At 52.5% G+C, this 27,630-nt stretch overlaps 1 protein-coding gene across 1 annotated transcript in view; it reads right to left on the reverse strand.

Annotated features, from left to right (window-relative positions):
* Nucleotides 1–22,534: 22,534 nt before the first annotated feature.
* Nucleotides 22,535–27,630, reverse strand: part of SMAD6 (SMAD family member 6) — a 76,026-nt gene continuing 70,930 nt past the window's right edge. Inside the window, exon 4 of the mRNA XM_041742555.1 lies at nucleotides 22,535–24,542. Within this exon, the coding sequence (XP_041598489.1) occupies nucleotides 23,998–24,542 (545 nt within the window). The 3' untranslated portion in view covers nucleotides 22,535–23,997. The remainder of the gene's footprint in view (nucleotides 24,543–27,630) is intronic.

Raw genomic sequence — 27,630 nt, forward strand, 5'->3', positions numbered from 1 at the left:
TGGGCCAAAGGCAGGCGCCAAACCGCTGCGCCACCCAGGGATCCCCAGAAAAGAAAATCTTAATAAGAAAAACAAAAGATTTTATTTGACCTTCATTATCCCTTCTCTGATACTATTCTTCCTTTGTGTAGATCTGAGATTCCAACCTACATATTTTCCTTCTCTTCAAAGAACTTATTTTAACACTGCTTGGAAGGCAGGCCTATTGGTGACAGATTCCCTTAGTTTCGGTGACAGGGTGTTCCCATCATGCACAGGTTACATCTGTTGTCATTGTCCCACAGTTCTTGGATATTCTGTTTCTTTTCTTTTTCCCCCCATTCTTTTTTCTCCTTGCATTTCAGTTTGGGGAGCTTCTATTGACATATCTTCATGCTCACTGATTCTTTCCTTGGCCACGTCCACTCTGCTCATGGGCCTATCAAAGACATTCTTCATTTTTGTTAGTGTTTTTGATTCTCACATTCCCTTTTGATTCTTTCTTAAAATTTCCATCTCTCTGCTTACATTCCCTGTGTGTTCTTGCATGTTATTTCATTTTTCCACTGGAATATTAATCATAGTTATTTTAAACCTCCTATCTGTTTAATTCCAAAAATCTTTGTGATATCTGAGTCTGGTTCCATTACTCACTTTGTCTCTCCAGAGTCTTTTTCCTTGCCTTTTATAATTTTTTGTGGAAGGCCATATATGACATATCAGGTTATAGGAACTGAGGCAATTAGGCTTTTAGTATGGGGTTTTCCGTTAACTTGGTTAGGAGCTAGGCTATGTGTAAGTTTTGCTGTAGCCATAGGTACCAGGGGCTTTGGCTTCCTAGAATTTCCTTGTCTGTTTGCTTCCTGCCCTGCTGTCTTTGGGTTTCCCTAAGAACTTCTTCTGAAAGAAAAACTGCATCTTGCAGCTCTTTCCTTTGTAATCCACTATTAGTACTGAAGACCTGCTGTGTTGGTGGTAAACGCTGGGGAGGGGAAGCATTCTGTACTTCTTTTATCATTAAATCTCAGATTTTTTTTTTTCTTGGCCTGAGTTGCTGGGCTGTGACCTTCAGAAGCATATCTTAGCCCCTTTTTGTTCTTCTTAAATGAGACGGGAAGGCTAGAAAAAGCTGAGATTGTCTAATTGTCCTTTCCTCCAATCAGACAAGGCTCTGGGAAAGCAGTTTCTTCTGAAGGGTAGGTCTTTGTTATGGAAAAAGCTCTGGGCATATTTCAAAGTGTTTATTTCTTCTGCCCAAGACAGAAGGGGTTTTTCTCTGATCTTCACCATGTGAACTGGATAGGGCTCCTGAGGGTAAAGCCCATGAAAGTATGGGCATGCCTAGGAGGGGGCCAAGTTTGTAACTTCCAATCCAGTCCATACTCTGCTTCCAGCAGGTCATCAAAATTACCATTTAATAGCAACAACAGAATAATAATAACATATTAATGAAGAGAATGGGAGGAGACGATGGGGATGTTTATGGCATAAATGGTGCTGATGGTTTCATGGATGCATACTTATGTGCAGACTCATCAAGCTGTATACACTAAATATGTACAGTTTTCTGTATGCCAACCATACCTCAAGAATGTGTTTTTGAAATTATCACTGGGGGAAGGGAGGATAAAAGATTACTATTTAAGTGTTCTTGAGAGTTACTGGCTCTGGTGGCTTCTGCTTCAGATGAGCTAATCTTGGGGGATTACTCTCTGTATTCACGCATTTCATGGGCTTTACCCAGGTTTCCATTCAGCACATTTGCCCTCCCTGGTCCCTACATGAAGGAGGTCTACCCTGGGGAAACTGAGGCCTAGGGAAAGAGCCATGAACCATGTCCCCAGACCCCATCAGCCTCCCCATTTCTCTGCCAGTTCGAGCCTCTGGGTTCCCCTGTCTCCTCATGGGACCAGACTGGGCTGCATTGGAGGGAGAAGCAGGCGGGTCAGGTGAAGTGGGTAGGAGTCGAGCTCAGGCTGTTGGGGCAGATCCACCAAGTACTAGCTCCACCCTTCACTGGCTGACGTTGGACTGCTCACTGCATTTCTGGGGCCTCAATCCTTTGTAAATTCGGAAGGGAACAGTGCTTTCCAACTCTGGAGAGGAGGGAAATGCCTGGCACTGAGCCTGGCACATCACGGGTATCCTACAAACGCATTTCCTTCCATCCCCACAGGAGCCTCTGTCACTCCCAGAATCCAATCTAGGAGCCCTGCCTTGGCACTGAGCCCCACCCCCCCTCCATACCGGGGGCCAAGGGCTACTCAGATGAGGGAACAAAGGCAGGCTGAGAGCAAACAGCTTGTGTTAATGGGGTTATGTGCCAAGTACTGCTCTAAGTACTTCTGTGTATCCGCTGATTTAATCTATGCACACACAAAAAGTATGATCTAGGAAGCACTGTTACTCTTATTTTGCAGGAAAGGAAAGTTGAGGCATCAGAGACATTCACAGCAAGAATCACCATCAGTAAATGGCAGAGCCTGGGTTTGAACCCAGAAGAGAGGGTAGAGGAAGTGAAGATCCCTGACCTTGGGAGGAGGACCCCTGGCAGGGGTAGAGACACTCACACTATACTGGTTTGGGTGTGGGTTTTAAGGATTGACATCTCGTGCCACCCCTCAACTCTGGTGCCCTCGAGCTCCAGGATTTGCTGGTGCTAATGGGGAGCTGGAGCCACAAGGCTGCTCAGGCTGGTAGGGATCCCAGACCCTGTTCTCCTGTTCCCCCACCCCCACCCCACTCTACCGTAGTGGCAGGTAGAGGCTTGGGGACATGCCTATGCACCCCACCCAGTGCTCCTACTGTGTTTCTGGTGCTTCTCAAGCTTGAATCCACACAGGAACCCCCAAGGATCTTGTTAAACTGCAGATTCAGATTTAGTAAGTTTAGAGTGGGGGCTCAAGATTCTGAGTGTCTAACAGGCTCCTGGGGGGTGTTGCTGCTGCTGGTGTCAGGACCACACTTGGAGCGACAAGATTTTGCAAGGCCCCACATCTCTCCAGCCCAGCTTCCTTCTGTCCCTTCGCATTTCTCTCCCTCCACCTGCCTGGTTCCCCCTGTATCCCCAGTTCTGGAGTAAGACTTCTCCCCACCGCCACCTCTGAGGGGGCAGGGCAGCCTCTGAAGGGCACATAAGAAAAGCTACCCAGCTATATAGGGAAAGGCCAGCCACATAACCCAGCTCCCCAGCCCAGGCCAAGTGTGTGCATCGGGCCCAGCACCCTCCATCACCCCTAGATCCCAGAACACTGGCTTCTGGCTGCAAGGTGGCACTTATGTCACCTGTAAAATGGAGAAATGATTACAGAACCTGCCCTCACTTGGTAGATGTGGGAATTAAATGAGATAGCACATGTCAAGCAGTTAGCCGGGTATCTGGCACCCAGCTAGCACTACTTAAGAATTACCTCTATAGTTTTTTTTTTTTTTTTTAGATTTTTAAAAAAATTTATTCATGAGAGACACACACACACACACAGAGAGAGAGAGGCAGAGACACAGACAGAGGGAGAAGCAGGCTCCATGCAGGGAGTGCGACGTGGGACTCGATCCTGGAACTCCAGGACCACGCCCTGGGCCGAAGGCAGAGGCTCAACCGCTGAGCCACCCAAGCATCCCGGCCTCTATAATTTTTTGAATGAATAACCAGCAGATGTGGGTTCGAGGGTGACTTATAGATCACTACATGCATCAGAACAGCCTGCAGGATTTGTTACAACCTGGGTCTCTGGACTTCACCCCAAGAGTTCCTGATTTAGGAGGTCAGGGCAGGGCTGGGGCCTAAGAATCTGCATCTCTGACTAGTCCCCAGGTGATGCCAGTGCTGCTGGTCCAGGGACCCGTGTTGAGAACTGCCGAACCGGGGGAACTCCCACCCCTGGCCGATGAAGAGGAGCCTGGAAGCCAGAGCTGGCAGGGCGAGGCAGGGTCACACCGGGAGCCGGGAGCCATCCCACTGGCCTGGGTTCCAGGGACACCAGTGAGGGGCTCCCCTTGAAGCCAGAGGCCCCTCCACAGGCCTCTCCCCCAAGCCTGCCCCCTCCTGTCTGGCCGGGTGCCCGGCCCTCAGAAAGCCCCCCCAACTGCCTTTGTTTGCATTCCTGGAGACTGCGTCAGCCTGGGCAGTGGGCATGTCTACGCAGGCAGCCCGGTGCAGTCCCAGTGGCTGACCCTGTGCTCCAGGCCTCCCGGGCCGGGGGCTACAGTGGCCACGCAGGGCTCACTTAGCAGGCCCGGTGACTCACGCTTCCTCCTGGATTCCGGGAAATGCTTTCTTGCTGCTGCTCCTGCCACCGCCTTTTTCTTGTTAAATGAGAACTTCTCTGCAGACTTCCATGGTAACCTCGGGATGGGGAGGCAACGGGAAAAGATGGACAAATCCATTCCCCAGAGGGGCCCCAAGAATTCCCATCTCTCTCTCTCTCACACACACACACACACACACACACACACACACACTCCCACCCTCTTGCCAGCCCTGGCCTGAGCCCCCAACCCACCATGGAGCTCTGGTCCAGCCGGGCCAGCCCCAGAAATGCTTGCTTTTATTAAAAAGGAATGGCCTCACAAAGGCACGACTGTAGGAAAGGTTGTAATTTGCCCAAATAAAACTTAATTTGATCCATGAAATAGCTGTGGTTTATTGTGTAATAGATGTGCTATGTGTTTCAATTTAATAGAAGCCAATATAATAGGGGGCCAGCTGGGGCCTCCGGAGTCCGGCCTCTTTCCCACCGCACACAGTAGGGCCGCACAGCCGCCCCGATGGGGGGGGACCCTCCACCAGGAGAGGATGCGGAGAGGCTGGCCACAGACTCCTGGCCCAGACCAGGGGTGCCCGTGGGAGCAAGAGCCCCGGGACAGACAAGTAAGAGTGTTTGAAGAGAAAAAAAATGAAGAAGGAAAAAAAAAGGAAAGAAATGAAAACCACCCTTTTTCCAAAGCAAGGCTGAGAGTGTGTGAGTCTGGGGAGGGGGCTGGGGAGCTGAGTCACTTGGCTGTCCCCTGCTGGGGTGGGAGGGCCCCCGCCAGGGGCTGTGGGGGAAGGAGAAATGGTATGTCACCTGGAACAGATGATTCCGGGGTGTCCCTCTGAGAAAGCCTGCAGGGACGGTCCCTGGGGCAGTGAACCAGGTACTGAGCCCCTCAGAGCCTCTGGGTGCAGGCGGCCTGGCCCCAGGCTCAGCATGAAGGGAGCTGGGGTGGGGGGCTACCTCAGACCTGGCGAGGCTCCCCGAAACAGTCCCGTCAGCACCCCCTGACCCCAGCCCACCCTGGCAGTCCGACTGAGGCCCAGAATAGGGTCAGGGAGCCGCACAGGGTCCAAGAGGTGGGGAGTAGTGCAGCTCTCACCCCGAAAGTCCTTATGACACACGGGTGTGAGTCAGGGGCAGGCAGGATGGGCACCAGGCTGACTTACAGCCCCCCAGTGGCATTGAGGGGAACGGGGGGAAGGGAAGGGGCCAGGAGAAGTGGGACCTCATATTTGCCAGATGCCTCCTGGGAGCCTGGTGTCGCTCTAAGCATGTCGCATGCGTGACCTCATTTAACTCTCATGACACTCTATGGTGGGTATTGGAGGTTGGGGCGGTGGCTTGTCCAAAATTGTAGTCACCCCGGACCTTCTGCTGCCTCCTGTGGGTGGAGACAGTGTCCCTGGAGCAGCCCTGCCCATTCCCTAGTCTTTTTGGGCTCTGGGGGCTCTGATCCTGCGTCGAGGTGGCTCCTGACTCATTCTCCCCAGAAAGTGTCTGTAAAAAGGCCTTCCTTTGGCTCTGTGTGATCTGGGACAAACCTCTGAGTCCCAGTTGTCTCATTTGTGAGATGGCAGTAATTACACATACCCCACAGAGGCCGTTCTGGACATTAAATGAGATACCATATAAAAGCATCTAGGCCAGGGCTTGGCATTCAGTAGAAACGCATCGAGTCCATCTGTTTCAAACAAGTCGCCCAGAGACCACCATATGCCAGGTACATTCTGGACATCAGCGTGGGAGAGGGAACCACCTGGATTTGAATTCTAACTCTGCCATTTGCTTGCCAGGTATCCAGACAGGTCCCTTCACGTGGGTCTCAGTTTCACCCCCCCGGAAAATGGGCAGAATGATACCTAGTTCACAAGGACGATGGACTAATTTAATGAGATCAGACATGGTATACAATAGGTACTCAATAAATGATAGTTGCTTTACTCTTTATTATCATCATTATTACTGTCTTCTAAACCCCCTTCCGCGGCCTGACCTCCAGCGTGCACATGACCCATATGTCTAGAGTAGTGCTACCCTGTAATCTTGCCTGTGCTGTCCCCCCAGTCCCCCAAGGATTTCTTGGTCTGTGAACTGGAGTTTCCGTGCTGAGGCTCAGAGAATCCTCTGTATCCCAAGAACCCCCAAAACAAATCACACATGAATCCGATGCCTGGAAGAGTGCAAAGCAGTAACTCTGGAAGCATCTGCGGGACATGGTCTTCTCTTCTTTCAAGAAAATGTCACCTCTTTGCCAAACCACTGAAACAAGGGGTGGAGGGTGGCTATGGGGGCATCTGGAAGGGCAGGAGCCTCGTTAGTCAGGGTGGGGTGCTCTCTGAAAGCCGAATGAGGGTGAGATGCACCCCATCACCTCCTGAGGACTGTGGGCACCCTCCCCTCCGCCCCTCCTGCCCTGCCAACTCCCACTGCTGCCTACTGCGCCATGGGAGGGCAGAAAGCCCAGTTAGAAAGTCATGCTAGGGACTGGTCATCTAAAGCCACGACGTGGGGCTTATAGCAGATTGGAGCCCTCCAGCACTGCGACTTTGCTCCAGGTCCAGCAGACGTGTGCGTGTACGCACGCGTGCGTGCCTGTGTGTACAGTCTTCCCATTATGTTTGGTTGAGTTCCCTTTATCTCAGTACCTTGCAAGGTGGCTACAAGGACCAGGGCAGGCAGGCAGTCGAGTGTGGAAGTGCCCCACTGGATGATACAAATGTGAGGATTCCCTCCTTGTCATTTCATACAATCAAATTCCAATTAAGCAGAACACTGGCAGTTCTAAATGTTTAATTTAGATTTAATGCCAAATCCCTTTTGGTGCAACATTTATTGCGGAGAATCTGTTTTTATAATTATATAATTATACGAAAGTTTAACATGACATAATAAAGCTAATACATGCTCACCACAGAAGATTTGGAAAATGTGGGAAAGTGTAAAAAAGAATGTGAAAACCAACCCTAACTCCACAACCCAGGAATATTCATAGTTATGTCATATATATGTGTGTCAATACCGTAGCAGTAATGGGTATGCGTACGTACATCCAATGCTTTGTATGGACCAGGGACTGAATTCAATGCTTGCTGCATCATCGAATTATATAGGATGTACATATATATGATGTATATGTATATCATCTATGTACATAATATGTGTACATGTTATACATAATATATACACATCATCTATATGTATCATATACCCTATGTAGGTTTATCCCCGGCTTTTTTCCATTCGAGCTTATAACATGCTAACTTTTCCGATTAATTAAAAATAATTCTAAAACATGGTATTTTCCTTCATTAAAAAAAAAACACACGATTAAGGTAAATAATCCAGAAAAATACAAAGTCGAGGAAAACAAACCCAGTTGCACCTTGATCACCCCTCCCATCCTCCCAGGTGCGCAATTGCCATTAGCGGCTAAGCATGAATTCATTTGTTTGAATTTTAAGATTTATTTATTTATGTTAGAGAGAGAGAGAGCTGGAGGAGAGAGAGAAAGAATCTGCAAGACTCCTCGCTGAGCGTGGAGCCTGACGCCGGGCTGGATCTCAGGACCTTGAAGATTGTGACCTGAGCCTAAAACCAAGAATCCGACACTCAACTGACTGAGTCACCCAGGTGCCCCGAGTCACACATGAGTTTTAAAGGCTGTGTAATATTTTGTCACGTAGATGTGCCATCATTTCTGTAATTCCTTGTAATTGAATATTTAGACTGTTTTAGAGTTTTTGCTACTATAATAATAGTAAAAAAAATTCTCAGGAAAGATCCCTAGAGGCAGAAGTGCTGGAAAAAAAAGGGCATAAACATTTTTCAGGCTTTTGAGCTGTATTGAGAAACTTTTCCTGAGCATCACCCCGTTTACAGTGTCATCGGCACAGAAGAACATTCATCTTGCTCTTCTCGCTTTATCTCGTCAAGCGCTATTTTTTTTTACGTATACATAGTTAGGGTAAAGCAGTAAGTGAAAAAATACCATCTCGCTATTTCAACTGAATCTCTTCTAATGAGGTTACACCATTCTTAGTTACTTACTTTGAAACATAAATTTAGTCACTTACATTTTTCCTTTTGCTAATTTTCTTTTCAGGTTCACTGCCTATTTTTTTTTTTTCTACTGAGGTTTTTGGATTTTTTTCTTCTTCTTGATTTGCAAGTGCTCTTTACATATTTGTTTTTGTTTTAATTCCATCTATGCTTTGCTTGGATGTCCAGAAGTTCCTGATTTTAAGTGAGCAGATGTACACATCTTTTCCATTATAATTTCTTCCATTACCGCTGTGCTTAGAGAAAGGCCCTTCCCATCCAGAGATCAAAATCACCAACATTTTATCCTAGTTATTTCACGGTTTCATTGTTTTCACATTTTGCAGTCTCATCCATCTGGAATTTTTTCTGCTCTATAGTGCAAGGTGAAGGTGTAGCTGCTCTCTTCATCCCCACCTCCACCACCTCCTGTGTGTCCCAAGCACCACTTCCTTCCCTAGCACAAGGGCACCTTGGGAAGTACAGCAGCCCCCGGCGTTCTGCGGCCACCACCTAAAGACACACACAGGCGCCACATTGTCAACTTCTATTCACCGTACACCCGGGCCCTCTTCCTCCTGCTGGGGACACAGAAACCAGTAGGACACAGTTACCACCCTCGAGCAGCTCCCAAGCCAGCCGATCAACAGATGATCACAGTGAAATGTGCTCAAGACTTGAATGGGAGGCAAGTCTGGGTGTTGTGCAAGACTCAGCTGTCGGGGTTCACCTGGATAGCTGTCAGGAGATGGGTCCCAGAGGAAAGGACAAGTGAACTGAAGCACTGAGGAAGGAAGACATGAGAGGACACATAGGCACCTGACAAACAGGTAACCCAAAGGGGTCTAGGTGGCTGGGGCCTGCAGGGGAAGAGACAATCCTCACTATTCGCTATTGTGTACCATTGTGTCTCCTAATCAATACATGAAATTGTCCCAAGGTTTACTACTTGAAATGAACAGGAAGGAGTTTGAGAGTTAAGGCAATGGAGTCGGTGAAGGGCATCTAGGAGGAGGGAACAGCATAAGCCAAGGCTTGGAGTCACAAATCAGTCTGGCCCATTTAAGGAACATTCTTATTTAGGGAAGAGGTTTCCCCTAAAGGGGATGGGAGAGAGGGCTGCAGATCAAGGAGGGCCTTATACATCCCATAAGGGCTTGGACTTCAGTGGGCAGCCAACAGATAGCTTTCTGCAGGGGAAGGGCTGCATTCTAAGATCCCTCTGGCTGAGGTGTAGAGGGGAACACAAGGAGCTCCTGGAGACCTGCGGAGGGACCCACCATGAGACAGTTATAGTGATGTCATGGAAAGGTTATGACATACCCAGAACCATGGTGGTTTGGGGCTGCCCCTTCCAGCCCCTCCTTGAAGAGATAGTCTAGCCTGGGAGCACCTGGCCGCCAGGCATTCTGGAAGCCCCCCACAGGCCTCAGGCTCAGAGTACTTGGCTTCTCTGGAAGTGAAAGCCAAGGGCACAAAAAATAACCAAGGAGCCCAAAGGCAACCAGACTCAATCAAGAGCAATCTCAGCCCAAACCCTGGCTCAGTCCCTTACCTCCCATGAGACCTTAGGCAAGCTCTTGTGAGCCTCATTTTCCACATCTATAAACTGGGACAGACCGATATATAAAGAGGGTTAGTGAGTATCCAGGGTGAGCGTTCCACTAGAGAGTGTATGTAGGCTTCCCCCATGTGCGAGGGGCTCAGGCTACGTAAGTACAACCCCACTGCCCTAAAGGGGATGAGTGTTTTAAGGGAAGGGTCTAGAAAAGGTACCGCTTACTCCACAGGGCTGTCCAGGATTTCAGACACAGGAAGGCGGGTGGCATCACAGCTGACAAACGGCAGCTCATATGGGAATGCCGACCCAGGCCCTGTGTCTGATTGGCCCTTTCTGCTTTCTTTCCATCTCAGGCCCTCAACCCAGCCCTCTTCTCTCCTCTTGGGCCATGTCTCAGTCCATATCAGTGTGCACATCAGTACATCTAGTTTTCCAAAGCACTTTCTGCTCCTGGGTCCATTAGTCCTTTGTAACCTATCTGGGGTCTTAGACTCATTTCACAGATGAAGAAACTGAGACCATCCTCTCCATGTGGGGAGATGGTAGCAGGGAGCCCACTGGCTGCCCCATGCTCCCCCAGCTGGCTAAGCCTCCCAACCACGGGGTCCAGAGCCAGGGCACAGGCTGAGAGGCATGAGATTCTATGGACCAAGTGTCCGTGAGTCACCAGAAGAATCCCAGCACCTCGGACAAGAGAAAACTAGTGAGGAACTTGGCAAGCGTGGACACAAGAGGCAGGTAGACCTGGTCTCTAGCAGCCCCACCACTTAGCTGTGTGACCTTAGGCCACGGCTTGACTTCTCTGAGCTTTTGCTTCTCACCTGTCAGGCAGGTATCATCCCACAGATGCCGAAAAATCGCTGTGAGCGTGAAACGAGAACTAATTGATGGTGCGTTCGTTATTTATTGCCGTGTAACACATTACCTTGCATTTAGAGGGGCCACCTCCCAAACCTAGGCAGTCCAATGTGTCCTGTCTGTCAGCACGAGGCACCAGGTGGCACTCATCAGCCCCACCGATGCTGGAGTGTGGGGAGTGGGCTGGGGTAGCCATCTGGAGGGGTTGGCACTGGGGCTACCTGGCGCTGCTTCTCATAACATCTTGGTTTGGGAAGACCATTCAGGAAAACAACTATCAAATCATAGAGTGCCTGGCGGGGGCTGGCTCACCCCGCAGGCGGGATACTGAAGGTGCCAGCACCGGAGTGGGAGGGCTGCACGGGGCCCTGTCCCTGGTGAGGGAGGTCCCCACATCTCAGGCGCTCCCTTCTCCGGGGGCTGGGTTGGTGCTCTTCCTCCGTGGCTGGTGAATCCTGCACTTCACCCTTTTGTTTGTTTGTTTAAGATTTATTTATTTATTTATTTGAGAGAGATTGAGAGAGAAAGAGCACGAGCGAGTGCAAGGAGGGAGAGAGGGAGAGAGAGAAACTTCAGCAGACTCCTTGCTGGGCCTGGAGCCCAACATGGGCCCTGTCTCACCACCCTGAGGTCACGACCTGAGCCGAAACCAAGAGTTGGACGCCGAACCGACTGAGCCACCCAGGCGCCCCCGCATGTCACCTTTTTTCCAATCACATCTATTTGTACCCAGACCTTTCTCTCAGAAGGATCAGATACAAGAGCAACAGGGCGTTTTTATGACATTTAACCAGAATTCAGTTTGCACCCTCCTTTGGCCAGACTCCCAAGCAGAGGTTGTGTTAACGAGGCTGGTTGTTCGGGGAATGTGAGAAACAGCATGTCTGGGAATGGTTAGGGCGGATGGCAGATCCTCAGACTAGGCTTCAGGAAGCCCCGCTCTTCTCATCCTGGTCATTCCCCAGTGGGTGGTGGAGCAGATGATCCCTTTCTGGGGACAGCCACAGTCCATGACCAACCTGCCTTAGGAGTTTGGACCAAGAGGAGGTCAGGTCAAATTGAGTTGGGAACTTTGACTCGCCAAGACCATTCCTGCGAATGGAAGGGAGCAGGAAAGGTTATCAGATGTCTTGACTGTCAGCTCTTTGTGGAGGGTCCTCCTGGAGGGCGAGGGACACGGCTGTCACACTGTAAATGGCCCAGAAAGCTGAGACTATGACACAATTAGTTTCAAGGGCCACAATGGTGTGGCTGGAATTAGTTGGCTGATCGACCTTGAATATCACCACTATAAGCTAGAAACGTGCCAACAGCAAGGAGGCACCACCCAGAGCCACAAGACGGGGTCAAAGTTTCAGGGCAGTGAATCTGCCTCAAGCAGGCAGGGACCGCGCCCCCTGCGAGTGGGCCAGGTCAGCTCTTGGCAAGAGTTCCAAGGCCAGCGTGTGGTGGAGAAGCAGAGTGTCTGAGGGTAGGAGTCTGGCCACCTCTGCTAGGATGCTAGGTCCCGGCAGCGATGGGGGTGGGGGTGGGGGTGCAGTCTGGGCAGTGCAGGCATGTGGCTGGTCTCATCAGAGAACACGCCCTTACCACGACATCTATGGGACTGACCCACAGGCTTCATTCAGCATTATCAACCTGTTCCCATAGCCCGTGACCCTGTGGAGGGGTGTCTTCAATCTACCAGCCTGTAGTTTCCCAAGTGATGGATGACACAGCCAGGTCATCAGCCCAACCCAAAGGACAGGAAAAATCCACGGGGCTTCATCCAAGGGAGTGGCTGGAGCTATGAGAACAGTCTTGACTTCTGCCCATGGAGCAGAGTGACAGGTGCCCCCCATTTTCGGTTCTGCAGAGCTGGCACAGGTTGAACAGCCACAGCAGTCAGGGGACACCACTGGGACAAACCTGACCTAAGAGTCTTTGGGTCTCGGGCACCTGGGTGGCTCAGCGGTTAAGCATCTGCCTTTGGCTCCAGGGCATGATCCTGGGGTCCCGGGATCGAGTCCCAGGTCGGGCTCCTTGCAAGGAGCCTGCTTCTCCCTCCTCCTGTGTCTCTGCCTCTCTCTGTGTCTCTCATGAATAAATCAACAAAATCTTAAAAATATATATATTAAGAATCTTTGGTTTCCTCTGGGAGTTTGTGTATCTTGGGGTAATTTCCCCAAGAAGTCAACATTCCCTGATGGCAGCAGGACCCGCCAATAGGCCTTTTCTTGTTGTGTCTGAGTGGGTCTGAAGTTGGCACGATGGCCGGTGAGAGGGGCTGGCTCATGATTCTTCCTCAGCCACCCTCTTGTCTCCCCGTGAGCCAGCCAACGTTCTAAGAATCCCTTTGGTTTCTGTCCACAGCAGCCGTGGATTTCCCTCCCGGGCCCCGGTGTGCGTGCCCATCTGTCACTGCCATCTGAACAGCAGCAGCCCCTCTGGCCCCGGGGCAATCCTAGCAGCAGCTGTTTCCACGGGGAGCAAGTGAGACTGGCCATAGACTGCGAAAGAGGTGCCACCACTCAGAGAGTCAGCCACCACCAGGGCACAGTCTGGGTCACTCTCTGCACCTCTTCCCCGTGCTCAGCCTGCAACCGCCTCCCCAGTTCCTTCTGATCAGAAGGCAGAGGGTCATTTACCGTCCATGGGGCTGTATGATTTGGTCAACATGCTTGCTACTGATTTTCATGGACTTCCTTCAAAATCCCATTAGCTATCTTGTGAGGCCTCGGCTTTCCTCTTCCAACATCCCATCTTTGTCACTGTCAAGAACTCTGGGGATCTGAGACTTTACCCTATTGATGACATAACAAGTCTGCTTGTCCCCTTCCTGGATGCTGGCATGGACCCAAGATTCCTGAGTCAGAGACAACAGGTTTCTACGACTCATGGCACAGAGAGTAGCAAGAGCGCCACACTTGCCTTGGCTTCCTTGTGCAAAGACAGAGGGTGACACCTGCACACTTGGTGGGGTGCTTTATAGGGGAGGAACCCAAAATTTTTACTTCAGTGGGTGGTCACCATGCCTGCCCTTTGCACAAAGGGGCATCTTCTAAGGCTGTTGGCTGTCATGCATCCTTGGATTCTAGAATAAAGGAAGTCAGTGCCTTTGTTTGCAAGATTTCCAGAGAGACCCATGGAGACCTGTCTCCCAACGCTACATGCTTTCTCATTTGGTCTCTACGTGGTAGAGGATGCCCTCACCATCTCACGTATGAGAAGAACAAGGCCCCAAAGAAGCACAGGAAGTGCCCAAGTTCACAGAGGCTGGGAAACGGTGGAGGCAGGCTTCAAACCTTTGTCTGCAGGCTTTCACTTCTGTCCACAGCTGGCCCTGCATCCTCCGCGGCAGCAGCCCTGTCATAAGGCCTGACGGAGAAAGTGGCGAAATCTCTGTGTTTTAAGATGGTCGTTAGTGGCTCGGTGGACTTCGGATCCTAAATACCCCCTCCCTCTCCAACCCTGGCAAATTCAAGAGCAGACTTACTTCAAAGGCCTGTGGCTTATTCTGATCCCTTGGGGGCCCACCCCCAAGGCCTAGAAGCTGTCACAGAAGATGTGTGATGACACCGCCTGCTTGGGCTGGGGCCAGGCCAGCCAGAGTCCTCCCCTCACTGAGCACCCCTGGGACTCTCCAGGCTCGGACTCAGACAGAATGGGATCCCAAATATGTGAACTGATGGTTCCTCAACTTAAAACCCCGTGCGGCTCAAGTTGGCTCTTCTTCCCTGTAAACCATGGTGGGGACACTCTTAGCAGGGCTAGGGCATGGCAGAGATCCTGACCGTGGTCCCACAGGAGGCCAAGTGGTCCCAGGGGTCAGACCTCAGCCCCCCGAAGCCCCAGAGTGCGGAGAGCCCAGGAGACAGCCAAGGCCTGTTACCACGGCAGGCCCGGCGCCACTCGGCTTCCTGGGGGTCTGTTGTGGTTTTTGATGTTCATTGACATTATATCTGAGGCAGCACAAAGCAGAGGGTTCTTAAAGAGTCAAAATAGCTGCTGCCGGGGCCAGGAATGGAGCCATCCCCGCTGCATGGGTAGAGGAGGATAGGAAACCAGGAGTGGGCGAGGTCACCGTTTCCAAAGGGTCTACTTCCTACACGTGAACTTAGAAAACACCAGAATGGGGCACCTGGGTGGTCAGTCTGTTGAGCATCTGACTCTTGGTTTCGGCTCAGGTCGTGACCTCAGGGTCCTGATCTTAGGGTCATGATGTCAGGGTCATGAGACTGAGCCCTGCTTTGGGCTCCGCACTCAGCGGGGAGTCTGCTTGTTCCTCTCCCTCCCCCCGCCACTCCCCCCATGCATACTCTCTCTCTCAAATAAGTAAAAAATAAATAAAATCTTAAAAAAAGAAAACACCGGGCAGCCTGGGTGGCTCAGCGGTTTAGTGCCGCCTTCAGTCCAAGACGTGATCCTGGAGACCCGGGATCGAGTCCGGCGTCGGACTCCCTGCATGGGGCCTGCTTCTCCTCTGCCCGTGTCTCTGCGTCTCTCTCTCTCTCTCTCTCTCTCTCTAATAAATAAATAAAATCTTAAAAAAAAAAAAGGAAATCCCCAAAATGCTGCCCATCTTAGATCATTTTTTAAAAGATTTTATTTATTTGAGAGAGCAAGAGAAAGCGCATGCACACATGTGTGCACGTGGAGAGGCCGAGAGAGAGGGAGAGAGAATCTCAAGCCGACTCCACACTGAGCTCAAAGCCTGTCACGGGGCTGGATCCCCAAGACCCTGAGATCACGACCTGAGCCCAAACCAAGAGCCAACACTAACCAACTGAGCCACCCAGGATCCCCTCAGACAATTTAAAGAACTTGGCCAACACTGCGTGACCTATGGAAGAGAACTTGTCTCTCTACAAAAGATCACGCATGGGTATGTTTCTGTTAAAACAATAAGAAAGTACATTTAGGGCTGTGTGCATGCATGCAGTGTTGTTTGTGTGTTTTTCTAGGCATTCCTAAAGCCACATTTTGTTCATTGCTCAGTGATGAGAAATAGAAAGCGAAACTATTAAAAATAAACATTTCCAATTTGCTGGTTCAAACAAAACTGACCAGAAAAGAAAAAAAGAAAAAAAGCTGGCGACAAACATAATATTTTAAAAATTCAACAAATCCTGAATGTTACTCACTACAAACAGGCCCTATTCTAATTGCTTCACAAGTGTAAACTCACTTAATTTAATCTTCCTAGCCGCCCCATGAGGTGGGTATTATTTTTATGTCCATTCTAACAAACGTCAAAACTCAGAGACTTTAAGTGACTTGCCCAACACTTAGCTGGAGGCAGAGCTGGGCCTGGAGCCCAGGGAGTTGCCTTCAAAGCCTGCATGCTCAGCATGGAAAGTCAGGTTCAGAAGTTCTGCAGGGGGTAGGAACACCATCTCAAGATGGGAATCCTAACTCGGACAGCTACTAGCTGTGTGACCTTGGGCAACTTCCTCAACTTCTCTGAGCCTCATCTAGCACACAGGGATGAGGATTAGAAGCGATGATACAAAGTGCATAGAACATGGCACATCCCTCAGTAGGTGGCAACATTATTATGACTATTGCTAAACAAAATAAGTGTTCTGTTACTAGGGACTGTCCCAGGGCCTCTCAGCAGGTCCAATCTGAAAGTCCACCCCAGCTGCCCCTCTTGGGACTTAAGATTTTGGGGTGAGCAGCAGGGGCTCTGTAGAGGCACCATTGAGCCCTCTAGTTTAGACCTTTTGTTTTCCAGGGGAAACAGGCCCAAAGGGGAGCTCACAGCACACTCAGCCAGGTCTCCTCCAGGCCACAGAGGGTCACATTAAAAACCATCTGCCCTGCACCCCGATGTTTCTAGCAGCAATGTCCACAGTAGCTAAACTGTGGAAGGAGCCTCGGTGTCCATCGACAGATGACGGATAAAGAAGATGTGGTCTATGTATACAATGGAATATTCCTCAGCCATCAGAAACGACAAATACCCACCATTTGCTTCGACGTAGATGGACCTGGAGGGTATGATGCTGAGTGAAATAAATCAATCGGAGAAGGACAAACATTATATGGTCTCATTCATTTGGGGAATATAAAAATTAATGAAAGGGAATAAAGGGAAAGGCGAGAAAATGAGGGAAAGTATCAGTAAGGGTGACAAAATATGAGAGACACCTAACTCTGGGAAACGAACTAGGGGTAATGAAAGGGGAGGTGGGCACGGGGTTGGGGTGACTGGGTGATGGGCACTGAGGGAGGAGGCACTTGGTGGGATGAGCACTGGGTGTTATACTATATGTTGGCAAATTGAACTCCAATAAAAATAAATAAATAAATAAATAAATAAATAAATAAATAAATAAATAAATAAATAAAAGTAAAAACCATCTATCTCCCCAGTCACACATTCAGGAATTCTGGGCATTTTTTAAAAAAAGATTTTATTTATTTATGAGAGACACAGAGAGAGAGGCAGAGACACAGACAAGGAGAGAAGCAGGCTCCCTGCAGGAGCCTGACACAGGACTCCATCCCAGGGCCCTGGGATCATGCCCTGAGCTGAAGGCAGATGCTCAACTGCTGAGCCAGCCAGGGATCCCCAGAAATTCTAGGCATTTTATCTCTACTCCACTAGCTTCACCACAAGCTTCTCTGAGAACAGTCAGCGAGGCTGCGAGGCTGTTCTAGCCTGTATCCCTGGTGATGGTCAGCCTTACAGGACAGCCCCTTCCCGGGCACCTTCAGCCGACCCCCCGACCGGGCCAGGGGGACACACAGCTTCCTCTGGGTCATCTGGCTGCCAGAAGTCGGCAAAAGCCTCAAAATCCCCGGGTGGAGAGTTTTAAAACTTTGTCTTCATTTCCCTGTTATTACAAAGCATAGGGATCAGAATAATGAGAATGCACTCAAGGCCACAGAACTGTGCATGTAAAAAAAACTATTAAAGTAGCAAATGTTACATTACTCTCACTTTGCCGCAATAACATAAAGAAAGGGTTTGGGGAAAATGAAACCATTCTAGAAGTGATGGTGATAGTTGTACAACAGTGCAAATGTCCACAAGGCCTCTGAACTGTATCCTTAAAAATGGTCAGTCTAGCCCATTATATGCAATGTATATATTTTACCACAAATAAAAACAAGCAAAATAAAAAATGATCTGCTCCTCTGCCTTCTTGCCTCTCAACTCAGGCCAGTGAGTTTGCTCAGGCCAGTGCTGGCTTCACAGAAGCCCCTGCAGCATCACTGAAAGGCCAGCTCTGGATGGAGCTCCAGGTCATGGGCTTGGCCTCCACTGGCCACTGTCTTGCTGTGTGACCCTGGTTAGCATGCTGCCCCTCTCTGGGCCTCAGTTCTGTGACAGTGATGGAACTAGATGCACTCTAAGGCTTTTTCAGCTTGGATGTCCATTGAGTCTATATCCTAAGAATTTGGGGGATATCTCTTTGATGGCTTAAGATAAGGATGAGTGAGGGTTCTCAGGAGTCTGTAAGGAGGAGCCAGGTGGCATTGTCATGGAGACACATGAGAACAGTAGACACCCCCCGCTCTGGAGGCCCTCTTGGTCCTTTAGAGTTTATAAAATGTGCCCACATTATTTACCTCTGTGACCCCTTTATTCCACAGACAGCCAGGGAGTCTGTGCTCAGCATGGGGCTGACCCGGGGCCATAGGGGGGCAAATGGGACAAGAGACAGCTCTGGCTTCCAGGAGACTCCCTGGAAAGAAAAAGGGGACAATATGGCCAGAGCTTGGACTGGGCAGATGGGGTCATGGCAGGAGGAGGGATCAGCTTGGGCAAAGGCCCAGGGGAGAGAGGTCTGGAGTGTGCCATTTGAAGGGGGTGGGCCAGGTGGAGCTGGGGCATCGCCAGACTCCCTAGGGCCCCCCAGGCACTCCAAGAGGCAATTCTCTATCCAGAGGGTGCAGGGGCATCAGGGAGGTCACTGTCCTGCGGAGGCGGGGCACTGCCACACTGGGCGCACAGCATCACTGCGGGTGGACGGTAGGTTGGAGCAGGCAGGAGCGGGGCAGGAGGCCCGGTTAAGAGGCCACAGGAGGGGATCCCCGGGGGGCTCAGCGGTTTGGCGCCTGCCTTTAGCTCAGGGCGTGATCCTGGAGTCCCGGGATTGAGTCCCGCGTCGCGCTCCCCGCAGGGAGCCTGCTTCTCCCTCTGCCTGTGTCTCTGCCTCTCTCTGTGTCTCTCATGAATAAATAAATAAAATATTAAGAAAAAAAAAAAAAGAGGCCGCAGCAGCTGTCTGGGGAGACCCTTGCGTCCCCGACTACAGATGTCCCAGTGGATGGTAGACTTCCTTTCTCACTGAGGCACAGAGGGCCACACGGGTCGGGTGATCGCCCAATGCCAACAGCAAGTCGAGAGGTCTGGATCCGAGGTCTTAACACTCGCTCACCCCCAGCCAAAGCCTTCCTTTACCGCCCCGAGCTCCCTGCCAGGCTCCAGATTATACTAGTGACTCTAATTTGTAAGCGTCCTTGCTGAGAGCTTAATCCATGCCGGTTCTGAGTGCCAAGCACGTGTTCATGCAGTCGTCCTCCCAGCAATCCTAGGAGATGAACACTCTTATTAGCATTCAGATGGGGAAACTGAGGCACAGAGGTTAAGTAACTTGCCTCAGCTCACATAACTGGTAAGCAGCGGTCAGAATTCGAACAAGGCAGCTGCTGCCACTAAGCCCCCTGAACCGTGGGGAGGGGAGGACAGGAGTGGAATGGGGGCTTCCAGTAAAGGGGAGTTCTCGGAGGGGAACAGAGGTACACGCCTGCCCTCCGGAGCACCGATGGAATCTGCCCGAATACACGGGAAGTAGCCTGACCAGGAGACCTGAGACCTGAGGTTTAGGCTCAGCTCTGCCCTGAATCTGCTGTGTGACCTCAGGCTCCTCACACCCTTCTCTGGGCCTTGGGTTTTGTCACCTGAAGCAGGAATCAAGATCTCCAGCCCCCACTTGCCTTTTTTTTTTTTTTTTAAGATTTTATTTATTCATTCATGAGAGACACAGAGACAGAGAGGCAGAGACACAGGCAGAGGGAGAAGCAGGCTCCCTGTGGGGAGCCCGATGTGGGACTCGATCCCAGGACCCCAGGATCACACCCTGGGCCCAAGACAGATGCTCAGCCACTGAGCCACCAGGTGTCCCACCCCCCCTTTCCTAGTTCTGCTTCTCTCCCTCCTAGATCAACCCCCCCACTCCCCTCTATACCCCCAGACACTAAGGCAGGGGAGGGTGGAGATGGGGGTGGGCTGTGGAACAGAGAGAGGTGGCGGTGGAGGGACTCGCCCGTCTCCAAAAGCCTAGTAATGGCAGGAAATCCCTCCCTCCTCGTTCCAGGCCTGAGCCTGGGTTTGGAGGCGGTGAGGCACCCCCTCTCCGCCCTGGCTTCCCAGGGCCAGTGGGGACCAGGCTCCCACCACACTCTCCAGAGACCAGGCCTTGTTTAGAAAGTGTCTCCTTTAAAGCCTGAGTCACTGGGTCCCTGGGTGGTCTGGGGGAAACCACAGAGTTACTGCGAGTACCTTACTGTGACTGGGGGAGAGGGGACGGGGCGGGGGGGGGGGCAGGCCCCGCCGCCACTCTGTGACCTCGGCTACTCAGCCTCTTGTGTCTGGGACTCGGTTTCCCCACCCGTAAATGGAGGGGCTGGAGGTGGAGTCTCAGGCCACCCAAGGACCTCGGAGCAGTCTGCAGCCTCGGGATGGGGCTGGGACAAGAGCTGGGAGGTTGATGGTCCGGGGCCCCAGATCAGCCCCCCGTCCTGGCACACTGTCCCTGAGGGTCAGGTCCACTCCTGCTAGGCCAATGACATCCAACACCCAGGAGGAGCCCCCAGCTGGCCTCTGACACAGAGGGCTTGTTCCATCCTCCCAGAGTTTGAGCAAATGACAGCATTCGTGTAAGCCTCAGTCTTTCCATCTGCAAAGGGGGCATGGCTGAGACCCTGCGCGCGGAGGCACTCCTGGACACCAGGTGCACAGTTCTGAGCGTGTAGAAAGGGCTCACAGTGCCTGTTGCCAGTTATTGACTTGAAAAGAAGAAAAACCCAGGGACTCCCTGCTCACCCTCACGTGGAACAGCTCAGCTCTGCTCAGTGCTCAAGAGGAGGACCAAGGCCTGGACAGTACTGGACGGCAGAGGGAGTCGGGCCTCTGGGAGGTGCAGGCCTGAGAGTGGTGGGGGAGAGTGAGAGGGTGTGGCCTGGCAAGGGAACCGGGGGAAAGTTGTCCTTGAGGAAGAGCATGGCCTGTGAGGCTGAATTCTAGAATTGACGTCATCCAGCCAATTGGGCACCCTGAGAATCCAGAAGGTGGCAAAAGGGTGTCCCTATCTGGTCTGCACAGAGTAGGTCCTGTGGTCTGGGGTAGGCAATCTGGGCACATCCAGACATCCATGAGTACGGGATTGAGGGGAGTGCTTCCCTGCTCTGGGCCTCAGTTTCCTCATTTATGAAATGGGAGAGTTGATTCCTATCCCTCTTGCTCCCTGATAAAGGGTTTTGATGATTACTTCCACAACCTGGCACCGTGGGGTGACTGGCCACTTCCTCTGAGAGTGAAGAGTCCCTCTCGAGTCTGGCGTTGGTGAGCACCAGGTGCTGGGGAGCCAGGCTGGGTGCAGGGCTCAGCCCGCTCATTCGGCCTGCAGCCTAACCCTCCTGCTGGGAAACCCTTACAAGGAGCTTTCTAAAGGCCCACAATGATCCCCTCCCTGGCCCACTCAGAAACCAGCCCCTCTCCCACCCGGCACCTGTCACCCCAGCTCCTTGTCCTGACATGGGAGGGCTCCAGCCTCCCTCTCCCGTCCCAGCTCCGTATTACTAACAGCAGATACGCACTGATGATGGACCAGGAACTGTGTGATGTTCTTATTTCTCCCAATTTGAACCTACTCCCTGGGCAGGAACAATCCTATCCCCATTTTATACCACCTCATGGTAACACCGAGGCACGTTGGGAGGTCTCTGGAGTCACTCTGCAGTGGCAGACGCAGGATTTGAACCCACGCAACCTGGCTCCAGAGCACGAGTGTCTGAAGACTACCTTCCCCTGCCTTCTGGGTGTTCCATGCAATGGACACCCCATTGTTTCTTCCATTCCCACGGCGTCAGCCCTTTTCTCCTGTCCCCTCCGCCACCCTTAGCCTGTCACTTGCCTGTGAGGACCAGGGCCAGAGAACCGGCTCCTTATTCCATCTCACACTCTGCTAACTGCCCGAGACCGAAGCGGCCCCCACACCGACCCCACACCGACAAGAATAGCCCAGGAAGGCAAGCATCGCCGGTGGGCACCTTCAGGACAGGGCCTCGGTGTGCGGTCCCCGGTGCGTGCAGCAGCTGCCCATGCCAGAGGCGCAGGAGGCCTGGGTGCAGGGACAGGATCAGCCGGGGTGGAGACAAGACTCCATCGGGAAGTAACTTGGGGAAAGAAAGTAAAATGGTGTATTTCTCAGGGGATGCGGTGGCCACGGTCCCCCGCCCCGTGCCATTCATTCTCTCGTGCTCCCTCCCTCGTCGTTAGCAGGAGTGGGTCTCGGGATCAGTAGACTCTGGCGAGGAGACGCACCACGTCACTTTCGAGGTAAGGGGATAAAGGACGGCGGCCGCCCTCTTGGTCTCTCTCCTTTGGACCCTTTGCTCTGGAGGAAGCCACATCACAAGTGGTGAGGGACTGAAGCCTCCAGCCAACAGCCCCGTGAGGGAGCGTGGAAGCGGGTCATGGGGCTGCAGACAAGCCTCAGATGCCTGCAGCCCTGGCCGACAGCTCGACTGCAGCCCACGGGACCCTGAACCCCAGCACCCCGCGAGCCCTCCTGCATTCTTGAACACAGAAACTGCGAGATAAGAAACGTCAGTTTCAAGCTGCTCCGTTTTAGGAGGATTTATTACGCAGCGACAGATAATACACACGACTTCTCAGAGCATTTAATATGCTAATGTAAATCTCCAAGAAAGAAGATATACAATGTAACATTCCCCTTAGTTATCTGGCCAAGGCAGCCTTTTTTTTCTTTCTTTCTTTCTTTCTTTCTTTTTTTTTTTTTTTTTTTTTTTTGAGTTTTCTCAAGAGAGAAAACTGCTTTAATATGGCTCTGGTCCTACCATTAAATGTGACTTCTAACCCTGATCTGTTATGAGCTAGTCATTTGCTTTTCCAGAATCTCAACTCTCTTCCCTTTTATAGAGTAGAAAGAAACAACCTGCCTTTTGCGTGAATCCTAAATACAACCCCCATGGCCTAGTTCTGAGCTCTTTGGTAAGGGGTGGGAGAGTGGCTTGTCTAGGTCCCAAAGGAGCTTCACCCTGGGACTCGGGTGGGTTTTTTGAAGGTGGCAGGTGGGCTCAAGGACCTGTCTTTCTTTCTCAGGCCATTTCCCCAGAGTGGTGAGAGTTAATGTCTTCTGGCTTGTGCACAGTTCAGAGATGGGAGGCATGGACCTGAGTCTCCTCCATCAAACTGGCAGAGCTTACTACCCAGGATGGGACTACCCAGGATGGGTTAGCTCCCCCCACCCCCCGGCCCCCTGCCCCAATCCTGAGGACACAGTGGGGCCATGGCAGGAGGGCGCATCAGAACCTTCTCCGACCTTGACAGTAAACACATGCGCTTCCTTCCTTCTCAATCTATCACCTCTACTCTTTACCTGGTAAAAGACTGAAATCAAGTTTCAGGATGCTGGATCCATAGGCCAGAAACCCACTGAAGCCCTGCATGCCCCCTCTTTGTTAAAAAAGAAGACATTAAAAAAAAAAAAAAAAGCTATAATGTGAATACTTTATTATCAACGAGTGACTGGTATTAGTTTTGTTTTTTGTTTTTTGTTTTTTTTTTTGTCTGGGCATGAGATTTCAAAAACCATACACCAAACCCAGGCTCTCCCACCTAGCTCTGCTGCATCATTTCCTTTAAAAAAAAAAAAACCAAAAACCAAAACACACACACACACACACACACACACACACACACACACAAAATGAAACAAAAACAAGACCAAAAACAACAACAAATAATAATAATAATAATAATAAAGCAGAGGAGGAAGGAGGAGAGGAGAGAAAATATATTTGTATTGAAAGAATGATAAGCCAAAGTGCGTCTTTCTTTTGTCCATATACACACATTGCACCATACATAAATAATTACATTGTAAAAATGACTCCATAATTACAAGTATAATATATATTTCCATATAATATATAAAACTTTATATTAAATCTAGGTAGATGATATTTGGGGGAGGGGAGGGGAGGGGGGTCTCGTCCGTGGAGGGAAGGGGGGCTGTGTCTCTGGGCAGGGGAGGGGGGGGCAGGCCGCTGCCTCGGTGGCCGCCACTATCTGTGGTTGTTGAGGAGGACCTCGAGCCAGCAGGGGCAGGAGGTGATGAACTGCCGTGAGTAGCAGGGCCCCCAGCCCTTGGCGAAGCTGATGCGCACGCTGTTGGGGTCGTAGGGGCCGTCGGCGGCGTCGGGCTCAGGCCCCTGCTGCAGCAGCCCCAAGCGCTCGAAGTCGAACACCTTGATGGAGTAGCCGGGGGGCACCTTGCGCACCACGAGGGCGCGACCACCACCGGGTGCATCGAGCGTCGGGGAGTTGACGAAGATGGGGTGCTCGCCCCGGTTGTAGGCCCACACGCCGTCGGGCTCCTTGCTGAGCAGGATGCCAAAGCCGATCTTGCTGCGCGTGCGGCGCACCGACTCGCTGCGCGGCTCCAGGTTGAGCTGGCCCAAGCAGAAGCCGCTGCCCTGAGGTAGGTCGTAGAAGATGCTCACGGCCTGGTCGTACACCGCGTAGAGGCGGCCCACGCGGGTCCGGTGCTCCCAGTAGGCCACGCTGCACCAGTGGCTCGGCTTGGTGGCATCCGGAGACATGCTGGCGTCTGCGGGGCAAGCACAGGGCACCGGGTGCGGGGTGGGGTTAGTGGGGGGCAGTGGGGTGCAGGTGCACAGGGGAAGTGAGGAGCAGGAGGTGGCAGGGTGGGCTGCAAGGGGAGGATGAGGGGCGGGGGGGGGGGGGGCTGTTTCCAGCATCAAGTGTGCAGAACAGCCCTGTCCACATGTAAGTGAAGGAGGAACCGAAGGCCGTGTGTGAGCTCACAGGGAGGGCGAGTCACCCACTGTGTGCTCGCTGCCCCGGGGACACAAACACAAACCACACCCGGCTCCTGCCTGGAAAATTTTCCAAGCTCAAGCCAGCAGGGGCGGGACAACACCCCTCTGCCTTGTCACCCCTCTGCCCCACACACCCAAAGGAGGGGCTGAACACCGTGCACCCACAAGGTTGCAGGTGTTGCACACTGCACTCCTGACTCTACACCTGACCTCACTGGGTGTTCAATCACTCCACGACGAAGCTACCTTCTCCTCAGTTTACAGAGGAGGATCTGGGACTTGGCAGGCGGCAGCAGCCTGTCAAAGGCCACCCAGCTAGTGAGTGGCACCGCCAGGATCTGAAGCCCACCAGGCTGAGCCTCAACCTGAACAGAGAAGGGCTGAGCTGTCAGAAGGGGCATAAATCACCACTCCCAAGGCACGCGGGCATGGGAAGGCGCAGTGGGGTGGGGCAGATGGCCCCCAGAATCCCCCTTCCAGCCCAGACTGTTCCCAGCCTTGGTGCTGAGCGTGATGCCTTGTTTCTCAGTGACCCCCGCAGCCCACCCTTCAAGGCAGCTTTCCTGGCATGAAGTGCACATTTTCACCCAGACTGCGGCCCCTTCCGTGGGGCCGTGTCCCTGCAAGACACGGAAGCTGAGGGGCTCTGAGCTTAGAGCAGATTGCCCCACAGGGGCTCCAGAGATGGCCAGTTCTCTCCAAGGTGTGTGCTGCTCCTCTCTGGACAGCCAAGGGGTGGCCTAGATGGCTGCGATCCCTTTCCCCTACAGCTGGAGGCATTTCTGCACGTCTGGATGAATAATTTTCTGACCCCAGACCTAAGACCGGATAGAGGCCAGGGCCTGAGCCCCGTCCTTGCTGCTCTCACGTGTGGCCAGCTTCTCAGATTCTGAAGCCTTTGAACATATGGTCTTTCCTTTGAGCCCACAGCTCTGAGAGGCAGGTGGGCACCCATGACCACTCGGAGTGAGGCGGCACGTTCCCACACAGCCCCTGCATGGGGCTTACGCGCACGGGGAGTTCTCCTGAGAATGTGATGGGAGCACAGCGAGGCACTTGAGGGCATGTCTGCCCCAAGAGAAACGGACCGAAGTCCAACCAAACCCGAGGTAGAAAACACTGCTAACAACTTCATTCAGGAGCCTGGGCGAGGTCAACTCTGTCTGCCTGTCGCCCAGCCCCGCCTAGAAGCCCCAGGGCAGCAGGGTGACAGGGCCCCTCAGATCCTCCTATGTGCTGGGAGGCCCGCCCAGCCACCTAGCAGGAAACCGGCTTCCCCAAGGGCCTCCTGTAGGCCGCCAACTCCGCTGAGGCCTTGGACTGGGCACAGCCCCAAAGCGCGTGCCCCTCACCCTCTGCCTGGTTGCTGAGGTCCCAGACACAGGTCCCTAGGCCACCCCCTGGGAATGTACTAATTTGCCTCAGAGTCTCCTGCAGGCTCCTCCTGGTTCTAGCCAGTGGGGAGAGAAGAGACTCTGATCCTTGCCCCTTGGCCAGCAGGTAGAGCAACAGGTCTAGCCTGTGGGGGGTGACCGAGCTGCAGGCACTAGGCCAGGCCCAGCAGGTGGGCAGCCAGGGCACTCCAGGCCACCGCCCCTCTCTCCAGGCATCCATCCGGTACAGGTCTGAGAGTTTCTTTTCTTTTCTTTCTTTTTTTTTAAATCTATTTATTCATGAGACACACACGCAGAGAGAGAGGCTGAGACACAGGCAGAGGGAGAAGCAGGTTCCCTGCAGGGAGCCCGATGCGGGACCCGATCCCGGGACCCCAGGATCACGACCTGGGCCGAAGGCAGGCGTCAAACCGCTGAGCCACCCAGGGATCCCTGGTCTGGGAGTTTCTAAGTGCCAGGAAAGCAGTTCTGTCCCAGCCTGGCCGTGAAACCCCAGCGCCAGCCTTCTCGCGAGTGGTGACAATTCCTCTGGTGCACGAGACACGGAGAGGTAGGGAGGGAAACATCTGGGCCTGGAGAACGCTGGGGGATAGGAGAGGCAACGCGCATCACCGAAAGCCTCCATCAGCCAGGCACCTTCTTCCCAGTAGCCTTGGTTCATTTCTATCATCACCCCATTTTACAGGTGAGGAAACTGAGGCGCAGGAAGGGGCCGTGAGCTGGTCGAGGGTCCAGACAAGCGAGCGCCAGAGCCAGCATCGGTGCCAGGCCACACTCCAGAGCGGGGCTCTTGCCCACGCTCCAGGCAGTCTCCCCCCTGAAGCCCACCCCCCCGCAGTCTTCCTGTGTGTAACCAGGCTGCTCTCACAGTCTGAGTCCTAGGGGTGCCCACCCACAGCCGGTGAGTCACTCCCCCGCCCCATGCTGAAAGGCCTTCGCTCCCAACACGTTCAGCAGCCTCACTGAGTGAGACTTACTGCTTTCCCCGCTTTACAGATAAGGCTCAGAGGGCCACCCAGTCGTAAAGTGGCAGCTCTGCCCCAGGGTGGAGCCCCTCCATAGTAAAAGGCAAAGAAGCACTTTGGCAGTCAGAATTGGGGCAGGGGTGGGGGGGGGGTGGGGAGGAGGGAAGGAGGGAGGTTGAGAGTAATGGAACTCAGGGCCCGTGGTGGGGGACACTCCCTGTCCCCCTCCCCTTAGCTCCTCCCACCCCAGCCAGGCCAAATGCCCCTCATCATCTACCTCCACCCCAGCCCTGCCCCAGCACTCCTCACGGGGACGGATCCTGTGCTTGGGAGATGAACCCCACAGAGCTACCCAAGGACCTGGCCTGCCCCAACTGTCTGGCTCAGGGACTCTCGCTGGGCCAGGCCTCACCACCTGCAGCCTCTCTGGTTAAGCAGACTGGGTAACACTTTATCATGCCTGGGCTCCTGGCCAAGGCTTGCAAATTCCGGGAGAT

Source organism: Vulpes lagopus, chromosome 2 (assembly GCF_018345385.1).
Source record: "Vulpes lagopus strain Blue_001 chromosome 2, ASM1834538v1, whole genome shotgun sequence".
Lineage (NCBI taxonomy): Eukaryota > Metazoa > Chordata > Mammalia > Carnivora > Canidae > Vulpes > Vulpes lagopus.